Raw genomic sequence first — 15060 nt, 5'->3', positions numbered from 1 at the left:
ATGGCTCAGTTCAAATAGATCCCCAAGCGGAGAGCTGCTGCCTGTCAATCAGCAGCTGTCCTCTCTGCTCCTCTACGCTCACTGGAGTGCTGAACTGTGGAGGGGCGGGGATCGGCCATCTCAGGCGCTCAGCAGCTCGCCGAGAGGCTGAGACAGACATCAGTCCAGCCACCTGGCAGATCCAGACTTTATTGTTGAGAGGACGCGATGCCTGGACTGATTCCAGTGACATCAGCAGACAGCAGACTTCAGACCGCTCTCTGTTGAAAATGTGTCACAGGAGTGCAAAACTAATTGCACTCCTGTGACCCATAGGAGAAGTCCAGCCAAATTAGCTCATGCTGGACTTCTCCTTTAACTGTGTTTCACTGAACCTGCCATTTCTACTCACTATTGACCAGTCCTGACCACAGACTCCAATTACTGACAACCCAGAATTCCCATCCAGGATAAAAAAAAAAAATCAGTCTGCCACCCCTCTCTGCCAATCCCTCCATTGGCTGCCACTCACCCAACTTACAAAGCCATCCACAACTCCCAGCTACATCACTAACCTAGTTCAAAACACCAACCAAATAGCTCTCTTCGTTCCTCCCAAGACTTCCTGCTCTCTAGTTCCTTTGTCATCCCCTCCTATGTTCGCCTCCAGGACTTCTCCAGAGCCTTTCTCCTCCTATAGAATTCCCTACACCAACCTGTCTGACTATGTTCTACTCTGTCCACTTTTAGGTGATCCCTGAACCTGACCCTTTCTCTTCAGAGAAGCCTATCCTGCCCCCATCTAACAACTGTACTTTTATTTTCTCAATCAGCTCATCACCTACAGTTATTACCTGTTGTGTCACTTTTCTTTCTCTTTTGGATTGAAAGCGCTAACAAGCAGCGCCCTCTGATTCCTCCTGTATTGAATTGTATTGTAACTGATAAATTGGGATAAATCACTTCACATCTCTTTAACCCTTTCGCTGCCAGGTCCATAAAGACCTGATAGCGGGGGGTTTCACACACAATCCATGTGGCTGAAACCACCAGGCAGATGCCTCCTGCTGGTCAGTAGGAAGTATTCGGGCATCTGCGCTGCCGGTCAATTTCTTCCATACACCCCTGGTATCACTGGTGTATTCCGGGTCCGCTTGCCCATCAACGGGCCTGGGACCAACATGGCGAGTGCTGGCAGGTGGAGGGGAGGGAGAAGAGTGGACACATGTCCACTCTTCTCCCCTTCTTGCTAAGACCCAGAAAGCGGCATGTATGTCAGGTTTCGGGTCACCCTGTCACTTTCCCCAGCTAGCATAGGCAAGAAGGGATGTATTGCCATGTGATGTGCATTGCAATACATTCAGTGGATCCCAGAGGAAACATGTAGGGTCTACCTCCACTTATACACATGCGGTCAGGGAAATTGTGTGCATAATCGTACACAAAGATGTGCAAGAAGATGTGTACTTGCTAACAGGGCTCTCCTATCCCTTCTGTATTGAACTGTACTGTAATTGTGCTGTCCCCCCTCTACATTGTAAAGTGCTGCGTAAACTGTTGGCGCAATATAAATCGTGAATAATAATAATAATAGGCATTCTCGAGTGACAGCAAGAGGTTCCGTAACTTACACGCATGCGCATAGGAATTCGCGAGTGACAACTAAACATTTCTGACTCGCTAATGTATTCTGCACACACGCATTAACGTGAACGTGCGTGAGTACTTGGCGCCCTCTTGCCTATTTAAACTGGCTCCAGAGACCAGAAGATTGCTGAGTGGTCGTCAGCTTCTACTGTCTGTGACCTGATCCCATGCTTGTTCCTGTGTATAACCAGTCTGTTTCACTCTGCTCATTCCTGGTTCCTGATACCCGATTGCTGACCCGGCTTATGACCCGAATCTCCCTTCTGCCTACTGTTACGGTACCTTCTCTGCTCACTTGACACCGACCCTGGCCTGATCTGACTCCTCTCTGCATCCGATTCTGTACCTCTTCTGCTTGGTTGTTACTACCTTCTGCCTGCCTGACCACCCAAGACCCTGCATTCGTCTGCTCGCCAGCCTGGCTGCTGTCTGCTGTCCTGCATCTGCCGCTGTGTACCTGCATCTGACAGTCCACCGCCTGCTGTTCTGCACCTGTTGGCATGTATCTGCTTTGGCCAGTCCACCAACCTGCCTGCAAAGGACTAATTATTTTCTTGTTAATGAAAAGTTAGCAAGCATACTTATTGACTCGCAGTTTCTGATCATATGGAATACTTGGATCCAATAGGTTCCTTGCTCACTCTAAACAGCCTGACATAACACTGAGATAGTCTTTCAAAGCCTTTCCTATCAAAGCTGACATTATATTCTTTGAAAAAGTTGGTAACTTGCCGCCATTTGTGACCAATTGTCATTTGCCAGTTTCAAAATTCACAAAATGTATTTATTTATTTATTTTTGAACATCCAGCTTTAACATTTTTTTTTTTACCAATTATCTTTTTTTTTTTTTATTAGTATGATTGTTTCTGCCAAGAGCAACCAGCCAAAAACATTTTCTTAATCTGACTAGACATGAAAACCCACTAGTGTTGTTAACTGTATATCATTACATTTTGCACTGTTATTACAAAACAGATCATTCTCTTCAAGTATTAAACATGCTCTGACAAACCACATTACCAGCTTTCACTAAATAAACAATCACACCAAGTATGCTATTTTCACAATGAAAAGCAAATGACAGAAAATGAAAGAAATTACTTAAAAGGTTTTGCAGTAATAACTTAAAATGAGACAAAAAGAATTTCACCTTATTGTATTGTATTGGAAACATTGTAGAGAAAAGCTGACATCTATTGGTAAAAGATTTTACAGCAAACGTGTTCGCAACTAAATATTTTCAATAAAGTATAACTTAACACTCACTAGAAAAGATATATTTATACTTGTATATGTTTTTAATTTTATATTTGTATTCCCAACAGCCTCCAAAATGCCAATATGATGTGTTACTGTAAAGTAGTCCTGTTTTCACAAATACTACCAGAAGCTTTCTGGCTTCTAAATACATCCTACTAAGCTCTAAAAATCTGCCCTGGGAGATCATTTAGTTCATGAGCAAATTTACCATTTCTAAATAGCACCATCTATTGATGATCTGGAACAGCTTCAGTTGTTCTGCTTAATTAAGATGTTCTGCTGCTTGGGCAGCTGTGCATTTATTCACAATATTTACAGTAAAGATAGGTGGAAACTCATTGTCAAGTATTTGCTACTTGCAAAGAGGATTTTCGGCTTTCCATAAAGTCCTTTTAATGAAGTACATAAAAGGACACAGTATGAGTATTCACCTTGCAGAAGTGATTGTGACGAAAAAGGCAACCTTGTGAGTAAGGACAAACAGAAGGATAGCCCCAACGGGTTCAAAGGGGAGGTCTTTGAGGTACCAATAGAATCAGGTTGAAATACCATGGAGTCACCAAGAAACATATGGGAGAAACAATTTGAGCAACACACTGTATAAAGGCCTTCACTATAGAGCGAGAGGCAAGTGGTCTTTGAAAAATAGAATGCTGAGATTTGACCCTTTATGGCATTCGAGGCCAAACATTAATCCAGACCAAACTGGAGAAAAGACAGGATTTATCCCAAGGAGAACATCTTAGGATGACATTTCTGTTGTTTCTCACCAAGAATACTCTATCCAGGTGCAAGGGTAGACTTTGAGAAGTTTATTTCCTAGCTTTCAATTGCATAGGACTGACCAAATTTAATAGGCCACTGGCCTTTGGGTCCTAGGCTTCTACAGCCAAGTTGTTAAAGCCAACAACTGAGAAGCAGGGTGACAAACTAACCCTACAAACACAAGTTCCAGATAACCTGATAGAGCTCACACAGAGTCTGCCAGAGCTGGTCCTCCTATGCTGGTGTCTATGTTTGTTGTGCATGGCATTTTGAATAATCTTCAAAATGCCATGCACAACAAACGTAGACAAACGTAGTGCAAGCAAAAAAAAACGCTTATTCATGAAGTCATGATCAAATGCTAGCAGCGCAAAACACGTTGACTGTGTTTCCTTGCTCCCACGGGGTCTATGTTTGCTGTACATGGCGTTTTGAAGATTTGCTGTACATGGTGTTTTGAAGATTATTAATAAGGTGGATGCAGTTTTCAAGTGTGCAGCCCCTTGGATCCTATTGCACTTGTTCCATAAGTCTGCCTACCAGTTTTTCACACCTGGGCTTTGCAAAGCATTCAGTTCTAAACAAGCCAGAACCAAGATCCACAGTTCTTTGAGCTGTGTGACTTCTGGTACCTCCCTGATGGCTGATGTCAGCTACTGCTGTGCCTTTGTTCAGCTAATTTTTCTTTGGATGACCTCACAGATGAGAGGTTCAGTGCTGAATGGATAACTGAATTGTCCTGACTTCCATTATGATAATCAGGAGCCAAGCTTCTTCCAACCACGCCCACCTCCCCAGACCAAAAACCTGACATCTGTCGTGAGCACCTTCCAAACCTTTGGGGGGAATTCCAGAGCCAAACTTGTGACCAGCAAGCCTGGTCATGTTAGACAGGCATATGGGCCAATACAGAGACTACAGCCTCTTGTACCATGCTGCCATAATGCTGAGTTGGAACACTCTGGAGTGAAATTGGGCAAATGAAACTGCCTCAAAGTAGGAGACCATTAGGCCCAAAACCTTCATGCTAAAATGGAGAGCTGGTTGGCTCCTGGACTGCATACGGACTGTGACTTCCTATGGTGGCATATGGAGAGGAGGAGGAGCCTAGAGCGCTGGCGTGGGACCCCAGAAGTGAAGCATTGGAGCCGCTCTGTGCAATACCCTTGCACAGAGTAGGTAAGTATGACATCTTATTTTATTTTATTAAAATAAGCAATGAGACTTTACAACTGCTTTAATGACCCTCAGTGTTTGTGAAGCCATTATAAATATTTATGTGTAGTGTGCAGTCTTTATGTGTAACTGTCAACCCTTTCAGTGCCAGTGTTGTAATATTTTTTTTTGCATACGTTGCACTCCGAAACATGTAGCCACACTCCCCATGCTGCACCCCCCCCCCCAGGTGTGACGTCACTTCCAGCCCTGCGCAGTCAGAGACTTGAAAAAGGAGCCGTTATTCTCCAAAACACGTAGCAACGCTCCCCATGCTGCCCCCCACCCCCAGATGTTATGTCACTTTCAGTCCTGTGCAGTGTGGCTCCAGGATTTCTGGTTTGGTTTCTGGTGTCCTACACAGCTGACAGTGGCATCTGCTTCCTGGCTCCTGAAGACACAATGAAACTCAACAGCAGACCACACTGGGTGGATTACATGCTCTTATCCTTGTGCATCTTGTGAGTTACCACTTGTGATTTTTAATAAAGTAGCTTCCTATATACTGAACTTAGTTGGCGCCCTCTGCTGTTTTTTTTTTTTTATATTGCAAATAGTGAAAACTCACAAAGACAGACTGTAGCGCAATATTCACTGCAAGAACCTACTTCTCTGACATGCTTTTCCCTAATAGGGCTTAATGAAGACAATCCCCATAGGGGGGCATAGGGGAACATTAATATATAAGTGACTGGAGCAGCTATATAATAATGTATGTTTAGTAGCTGCAGCTTGTTGAAAACTTAAAATGGAAGGCGGTAAAAGCTTAGCTCTGAGGAAGGGGGTGCGCCCCCAAAAATGTGTCAGCTTTTACCCCTTGATGTGATACAGCAATTGTGTCTGCACTATCCCATACTGTGTGGTTTTTATGGCTCATTTGAGAGTTGCACTTTGAGTACCCATTTTTTACTCTTTTTATTATTCAATAAATGCCATTGGTAATGCACTAGGTGTGTGCGCCTTCCATTTTGCTTTGTTTTCGTAATTTCTACCGGATTACCCCATCTGAAGAGGGCAGCATCCACCTAATCTTGGAATACTGATGCCCTTGTTGCTCTTTAGCATAGAAGACCTCTGAGCGCTGGAAGAGACTGTCTTTTCTTGTTGAAAACTTGCTGAAGTCTGCAAGAAGCATGTTTAATGTGGCTGTCAGCCAGTGCGAGATTTATAAGGGGGCAAAAGTGGCAACTGCCCTGGGCCCCCTGACAGAAGGGGCCCTTCTACATACAAGAATAATATAACAAATTAAATAAAATAATATAAAAATTGCTTTCTTTTATTAAATGTATCTTCAAAAGTAATATTTTGCTGGCCATTATCTATAAAAGATTTTACTCTGGACTGGCATATTGTATCGTTTTTAAAAACAAATTTTGGCAGCTCAAGCGAACCACACATAGAGCGCTAGAACTGCCTGTGTGTGTGTGCATGCATGACCTCAGAATGACATTTGTCATTTGGGAGATGTCTAGCTGTAGTGGTAGATACGTTTTCCAAGTAAGTTCACGTCAGTCTTTTATTTAAGGGCCTGGTAGCCCACTTTTATTAAAAAAGCAAAAATAAGGCAAAAGTTTGACATAAACAGATTGCCCACGCAGGGGTTCTTTTCCAGCAAAAATAAAGACAGTAAAGAAATACAAAATGCCAAATCACCAAGCTATACTTTGGCAGCACGACTGCTGCTAGTACACTGGCTTTTCCTGGCTCACTTAGCCTCAGTTTGCAGTACCTGGCTGCACGGGCTTACTCCTGGCTTCAACAAGATTCTCCAGCCCCCCTAGGTTTACTCACTCTCTCAAAGGCCTCCAGACTTTCTCCAGCCCACCTGGACCCGCTAACCGCCTCCGTTTTCTCGGCTTCCCAGACCCTCTCCTAGTCTCCCAAGCCTGGTTTTCTTAGTCTTTTGGCAGGAAGTCTCCCACACAAGGGATGCAGTCTCTGAAAGGCACCTCCAGCTCTGCTGAGAAGGGTCTGTCTCCACACAGTAGCCACTGCAACTCCAACTCCTACTCCTACTCTACCTGCAACTCTCACCAGACCATCATTATAAGAGCTCTGTGCACCTGGGCACACCCCCTGCTGGTCTTCCACAAAATGAAGACACTGGGTTGGGGATTTCTTCCCTCCCAATGCACTTTGAAATCTCCAAACTATGGCATTCCATCCAAAAACACCAAAATCCAGAGAAATCTGCAAAAGCAGTTTCCCCCACTCAGAGTTAGCATTTTGTAGCCCTGTACTCAGCAAACATGCAAACCCTGTATACTTTTCCTGACCATTTCCACAGTGACAGAGCCTCACACTGTCACAATTTTAAAAATGTGTGATTGTCATTGAGAATGTAAACCAACTCTGTGTATGGGGAGCCCCCAGAACCTGAAGTGCACCGGGTCTAAATCTGGCCCTACTGTCAGCACTTCCATTAAGAGCTTTGTTTAACTTCCCAATACTGAAACTCAAGTGTACTTTAAAAGTTTCAATAAAACTGCTTGCAAATATTTTTTAAAAGCCTGGTGTACATTGCTCTTTTACATACTGTTGCCTGTATTTACAGGGCATACTGCTGCCTTTATGCACAGGACTTAAACGTGTGTTTTGTAACCCTAAAGGTCATGGTACACTTCCAAAAAATGAACCGTAAAAGAAAAAAAAGCATAGTAGATAGTTTCTCTCTAATTTAAAGTCTGTACAGAACAACAAGGGGGAAGATTAGTCACTCCACTGACATATTGAGCTATACATGTAATTGAGTATGAGCTACTGAGCTCTGTAAACAGGCTTTTTGAGGAAAGCCATATGAAGTGGTCTGGCAGGTTATATGAAATGCAGAATAGAACTTAATTTGCGGAATGTATATATTTTTAAAATATTTATATATAATACTTCATATTTACATGACTATAACAATGCTTGTTTTTCTTATTTTAGTAATGAACATAATCAATGGAAACAAACAAAAGCATTACACAATGGCTCTGAAAACATTTTTTAGATACTGTGCTGCTATCATTTTAAATGTTTATTCTACAAATTCAGTATGCTTACTTGTTACAAAGAACTTCTTTGTGAATGTACAGCTATCGAAAGCAGCAATCTTCTCTTGTAGAACTACCACCAGTACCCTGTAAGTAAAAAGTGCAGGTGTTAGAAACAACCATTACTCTCCATATGTATAAAACCATTCAGTATCTTCAAATAAGAAACAAAGGTTTGCATATTGGTAGCATACATATATACAATCCTAGCTGCTACTGTGACAACAGACAATATTCTACTACAAACAAACAGAAATTATATTATTATTATTATTATTATTATTATAATACAGGATTTATATAGCGCCAACAGTTTTCGCAGCACTTTACAATATAAAAGGAGACAATACAGTTACAATGCAATAAAATACAAGAGGATTAAGAGGGCCCTGCTCAGAAGAGCTTACAATCTAATAGGTGTATCCTAATCTTGTACATTATAATTATGTATTTTTAAAACTCAGATGAAATAGAGGGCCGAATTCAGAGAACACAATCTTCAAGATAGCTGCATTATGCTTACTGTGGCATAATGAAGTAGGCATTATGCCACAGCAGACGGCATTATGTCTACTGAGGACTGCACCTACGCAATTCCTGAAAAATATTATACTACTTTGTAACTTAAAGTATAAACCCAAAACCAAAAATGTAATATATGACAGCTTACCAGCCATTAGTTGTGGTAGCTGCATTAGTTTTCTTTTTTAAGGCTTTTTACCCTCTGTCTTTACCTGGTGATCTGGCTAGTAATACACCCCCTGCACTAAGAGTGCCCCTCACTCTGGATGAAGGAGCAAAGGGACACCTTTGAACTGCAGCATTGTCAGTCTGGGGGAGGGAGGGGGGCGTTAGATGTACTAGCAGATTTACATTAGATACACTATTACATTTAAGCCAAACTCTTGCTTACCCTGCAGTTACACAAGCAGTTAGAGCAAGTTTTTTTTTTTTTTTTTTTTTTTTTTTGGGGGGGGGGGGGGGGTAAATGTTTTACATGAACAAATAATGGTTGATCATTGTAAGCACCCCTGTCACTGGTAAACAGTTTGTCTCAACACTGCGACTGCTACATTGGTAGGAGAGCTTGTTCTGTTGAAAAACAACACTGGCTAGGACACCAAATGAAAATAAAGGCAAGAAAGGCTAAAAAGAAATTGAATGCAGCCATGACATCTAAGAATTGGTAAGCTGCAATATAATATATTTTTGCTTTTGGGTTTGATACCACTTTAACATTATAGTAAGATTGCAACTTAAAAAATTCAATACCAGAAAGTATTTTGTTGAAGTATTTAGCTGCAAAATTATATATGGAGGTGTAACTTAATGTTTGCTTTGTTTAATCTCTAAACCACCAGGGGCTAGATAAAAGGTGCAAAAGGGCTACATGCATCACATATAACACCAGTTTGACATTACGGATTTAAATGGTTGAGTTAAGCAACCATGAAATGCATTTGGATTACAATTTAAATATTACTATTATATTTGGCTATTTGTAAACATTTTAGTACCTATTTTATTTATTTTTTTGCTACAGGTACTTATATAGCATTGTCAATTTATGCAGCACTTCATATATACAGTATATTGTAAATTCACATCAGTCCCTGCCCTCAAGGAGCTTACAATCTAAGGTCCCTAACTCACATTCATACACACACATACTAGGACCAATTTAGACAGGATCCAATTAACCTAGAGCATGTCTTTGGAGTGTGGGAGGAAACCGGAGTAGCCAGGGAACCCACACAGGCACAGGGAGAACATGTAAACTTTGTGCCAGTAGTGTCTTGGTTGAGATTCAAACTGACGACTCTAGTGCTGCAAAGTGGAAGTGCTAACCACTTAGCCATTGTGCTGCCCTTTTCCCCCAGATAATTCAGTTAATACATTTTTCTTATAAAATGCCAATCAAAAGTAAATATTATTGGATATTTATGTGTGGCAGAACATTTCCTCCCAACCAATCCAACACTGGAACATAATCGGTCCCACTCTAGACCTCTAGGTGTGAACTCTCAAGGTTGGATGGGCATCATCCCTTCCAAACATCAAGGCCCTTCAGACAGTAAGAATTCCAAGTCGGTTGCTACATATAATGAAATACTTCCATCTCCTAAAGCTAAGGTCAGGTTCCCTTTTATTTATTATTATTTATATTTTTATTTATGCATTCCATCAAATAATGCTGACACCTATTTTCCTGTTTTGCCCCTGTATACATATACAGTGGGGACGGAAAGTATTCAGACCCGCTTACATTTTTCACTCTTTGTTATATTGCAGCCATTTGCTAAAATCATTTAAGTTCATTTTTTTCCTCATTAATGTACACACAGCACCCCATATTGACAGAAAAACACAGAATTGTTGACATTTTTGCAGATTTATTAAAAAAAGAAAAACTGAAATATCACATGGTCCTAAGTATTCAGACCCTTTGCTGTGACACTCATATTTAACTCAGGTGCTGTCCATTTCTTCTGATCATCCTTGAGATGGTTCTACACCTTCATGTGAGTCCAGCTGTGTTTGATTATACTGATTGGACTTGATTAGGAAAGCCACACACCTGTCTGTATAAGACCTTACAGCTCACAGTGCATGTCAGAGCAAATGAGAATCATGAGGTCAAAGGAACTGCCTGAAGAGCTCAGAGACAGAATTGTGGCAAGGCACAGATCTGGCCAAGGTTACAAAAAAAATTCTGCTGCACTTAAGGTTCCTAAGAGCAGAGTGGCCTCCATAATCCTTAAATGGAAGACGTTTGGGACGACCAGAACCCTTCCTAGAGCTGGCCGTTCGGCCAAACTGAGCTATCGGGGGAGAAGAGCCTTGGTGAGAGAGGTAAAGAAGAACCCAAAGATCACTGTGGCTGAGCTCTAGAGATGCAGTCGGGAGATGGGAGAAAGTTGTAGAAAGTCAACCATCACTGCAGCCCTTCACCAGTCAGGGCTTTATGGCAGAATGGCCCGACGGAAGCCTTTCCTCAGTGCAAGACACATGAAAGCCCGCATGGAGTAGGGTTTTGAGGGTAGGGACCAATGTGAGTGTGTGATGTATGTGTGGAGTTCTGCGTAAATTGACAGCGCTATATGAGTACCTTAAATAAATAGGGATAATTGTAGACATGCACCCACACTCACTCAGGTTGAACTGGACTGGTGTCTTTATTCAACCTTACTAACTATGTAATACTATGTAATACTATGAGTTTGCTAAAAAACACCTGAAGGACTCCAAGATGGTGAGAAATAATATTCTCTGGTCTGATAAGACCAAGATAGAACTTTTTGGCCTTAATTCTAAGCGGTATGTGTGGAGAAAACAAGGCACTGCTCATCACCTGTGGCAGCATCATGCTGTGGGGGTGTTTTTCAGCTGCAGGGACAGGACGACTGATTGCAATCGCGGAAAAGATGAATGTAGCCAAGTACAGGGATATCCTGGATGAAAACCTTCTCCAGAGTGCTCAGGACCTCAGACTGGGCCGAAGGTTTACCTTTCAACAAGACAATGACCCTAAGCACACAGCTAAAATAACGAAGGAGTGGCTTCATAACAACTCCGTGACTGTTCTTGAATGGCCCAGCCAAAGCCCTGACGTAAACAAAATTGAGCATCTCTGGAGAGACCTAAAAATGGCTGTCCACCAATGTTTACCATCCAACCTGACAGAACTGGAGAGGATCTGCAAGGAGGAATGGGAGAGGATCCCCAAATCCAGGTGTGAAAAACTTGTTGCATCTTTCCAAAAGAGACTCATGGCTGTATTAGATCAAAAGGGTGCTTCTACTAAATACTGAGCATGTGATATTTCAGTTTTTCTTTTTTAATAAATCTGCAAAAATGTCAACAATTCTGTGTTTTTCTGTCAATATGGGGTGCTGTGTGTACATTAATGAGGAAAAAAAAGAACTTAAATGATTTTAGCAAATGGCTTCAATATAACAAAGAGTGAAAAAATTAAGCGGGTCTGAATACTTTCCGTCCCCACTGCATGTACTTCTATATAGATGTACTTCCAAGATCTATTATAGCGTTCATTTATTTTTTTATCTATCCATTTCTATAAACACATGTTGATCAAATTGATCATTGATAAGGTCTCTTAAACTATTATATATAAAAAATCTTTCTTTTTAATATATATAATTTTCATTTTGTATTTACCCATTTTACATGTGTTTACTCAAACATCTGCCATCGGGTTAGTGTTTACTCCCCTTGGGAAGAAACAATGTTGCAATTATCTAACTCCCCACCCCCCACAATATTCAGGGAGAGGGGTGGAAAAAGATGTAATTTCCCAGTGATCATCTGTCATCTAAATATGATATGTATTTAAAACAAATGTTGGTTGCCGACTACTGTTATAGTATTTTTACTGTTTTTATTAGAGGTGATTGTAGCCGTACTGTTTTTAATGTGATATATCTTGTTTACATAAATGTGTATCTGTTTTTATTGAATTACATATATACAATTTTTTATGCCCCTACTGGGATTAAAGCGGAATTAAAGTCTTGTTTTAAAAAATAAATAAAATAACAAACATGTGATACTTACCTGCTCTGTGCAGTGGTTTTGCACAGAGCAGCCCAGAGCCTCCCCTTCTCGGGTCCTACGCCGGTGCTCCTGGTCCCTCCCTCCTGCCGGGTGCACCCAGAGCAAGCAGCTTGCTCTGGGGGCACTTAATCAGGCATGCTCTCAAGACGCAGCTGTGTGTGTCCATTTCCACATGAAGCCGCAGCTCGACCCCACCCCGTCCGTCTCCTGTTCGGCTCATTGCCTGGGATTGACAGCAGCAGGAGCCAATGGCTCCCGCTGCCCCAAAAAGCCAAACAGGAGTGCGAGTCCCCATAGAGAGGCAAGGCTCTCGTGGAAATCACTAAATCGAGAGGTGGCTCAGGTAAAAATTGGGGGGGGGCTGCTGCACACAAAAGGCTTTTTACCTTCATGCATAGCATGAAATCTTGTGCTTTTACAACCACTTTAATGGCAGCTGCAAGCCTTTTTCTTCACCTGTGCTCACCGCAGGTGTGAGGTTAGGCCCGCCCTCCCCCTACTGGGTTGGTCTTATTTATAGCAGGTAGTTAGACAGTTTTGACAGATTGATAAAGAAGCTGAATTGCTTTGAAATGCGTCCCTGTTACCAGGAGAGCATTGCAGTGTGCTACAGGTGTTTTTCTGGATGGTTCCTGGATCCCGGCAGCTCCTGTCATCTCTTCCTGCAGCATCGGAATCTCCAGCAGCATCAATCACTTCTCCCTAACATGGACTTTACATCAGCTCCAGTATCTGGATTCCCACCGCACCCCCACTCATTGTTTGGGAGTGTAATATTTGATTGTTTTTCATTATTAAATCTTTTTCACGGTACTGCACTATGAGATATGCACGCTCTTTTTTCTTTTGTCTAGTTCCACACAGATTGCAGCTCTCCCCCATGCAGCCTAATCAGCAGCAGCACTTCCAGTGTTTAATTTCCAGAGGACTGTTTTTATTCCTTATTATGTACTCTACACTCCAATATTTCTGACTACCCACTCATTCTATTTTTGGTGGGTACACTTCCCCCCAGACTCCTTTAGTCACTTTGGGCTATGTCTGATCTTTAGTTTTATATGCTATTGTTTTTTTGTGCATGACAATTTATTCACACTGTGGTTTTAAAAAACCTATTTTCCTCCCACTAAAAGACAGTCCACAGTCTTCCCCCGTGGTTTCTTTTATCTACTTTATTATTTGTGTTTGCATACACTTTAAGTAGACCCCCATACTAGATGTTGTCAAATTTAAAGCGTAACTCCACTTTTGTTGAGAAAAAAACATTCCCCTCTGTGTAATCTATGTACATTGCAAGGATTATAAGAACCTTTGTTGCAGATTCCTACCTTTTGTTATTCTGAATAAATCCATGTGTGTTTGTCTGTGCCTCTGTACTGAGTGGGTCTAATGGGAGTGGTTTCATAATTAACTGTCAGGTGTGCAGCTGCAGGGCACTAATGAGGAAATCTGCTGGGCCTGCATCCCTTTAGACGTGTTCCTATTGAAAGTATCTCTCCAAAAATGACATTTTTGTTGCAGGGGATGCCTGAAATCTGACTTGTATCTTAGGCAGACTTCTGGGAAAATCAGTGAGCCAATCACACAAGCAGGAAATTATGTTTCTGGTGAGTGGTCAGTACACACTCTGTACAGAACAAATCCAGGTAGCCATATTGCAGTGCATTCTCAGAAATCTACAGTGGCTGCAGATTGAGAAGGAAAGGTAATTTTTAATAACATTCAATTACAATATGATTAGTGTCACAATATATGTGCTATACTATTTTTTCTTTCTTTTCTTTTTTTTTCCCCACAAAACTGAATAGAACTAACCTGATACTTCCGAATTCCTTTCAGAGCTATTTTTTAGGGTACACTTCCTCTAGTGCACCTAGGCATTACACTTGACACAATCAGGTGTGTAGCCCCCCCCCCCCCCCCTAAAATGTGAGTTTAGTTTTTAAAGTTTTTATTAAAGTATTGGCTTTTAAACAATTCAGCACTATGTTAGTTCTCTGATTTTATGAGCACCTTATATATGAGGATTACTGCACATTGGAACGAGAGTCCCTGGAATAGGATTCCAGCTGTCAGCCATTGAAATATATACCCTTATAAAGTAGAAGGCTTATGCCGTGTACAGACGAAAGGTTTAGCCGTCGGAATAAACTCCGAAGGTTTCTCCAACGGAACTCCAACCGAATTCCATTCAAGCGCCTACACACGGTCAACCCAAAGTCCAACCAAAGTCCGACCGTCCAGAACGCGGTGACGTACAGCACTTTCGACAGGACTAGAAAAAGGGAGTTCAATAGCCAGTAGCCAATAGCTTCCATCTCGTACTTGCTTCAGAGCAAGCGTCGTTTTTTGGTCCGTCGGAACAGCATACAGACGAGCGGTTTTCCCGTTAGGAATTGGTTCCGTCGGAAAGATTTAGAACATGTTCCATTTCTAGGTCCATCAGAATTTTCAAAAAAAAATAAGTCCAATGAGGCACACACACGATCGGAATAAATGATGAAAAGCTTCCGTCTGACTTTTTTTGTCTGACATTCCGCTCGTGTGTACAGGGCATTACAAAATATTTTACAGCGCACTAC

The 15060-nt window shown here is 41.7% G+C and overlaps 1 protein-coding gene across 4 annotated transcripts in view; it reads right to left on the bottom strand.

Moving 5' to 3' along the window:
• The window catches only part of BCAS3 (BCAS3 microtubule associated cell migration factor), a 1663284-nt gene that overhangs the window by 1404280 nt on the left and 243944 nt on the right, over nucleotides 1-15060 (bottom strand). For all 4 annotated transcript variants that reach the window (XM_073615250.1, XM_073615251.1, XM_073615252.1 and 1 more), the window contains exon 9: nucleotides 7914-7990. In XM_073615250.1, the coding sequence (XP_073471351.1) occupies nucleotides 7914-7990 (77 nt within the window). The remainder of the gene's footprint in view (nucleotides 1-7913; nucleotides 7991-15060) is intronic.

The sequence above is a fragment of the Aquarana catesbeiana genome, linkage group LG02 (genome assembly GCF_042186555.1).
Source record: "Aquarana catesbeiana isolate 2022-GZ linkage group LG02, ASM4218655v1, whole genome shotgun sequence".
NCBI classification, from domain to species: domain Eukaryota; kingdom Metazoa; phylum Chordata; class Amphibia; order Anura; family Ranidae; genus Aquarana; species Aquarana catesbeiana.
This window is presented reverse-complemented; position numbering and strand designations above follow the sequence as displayed.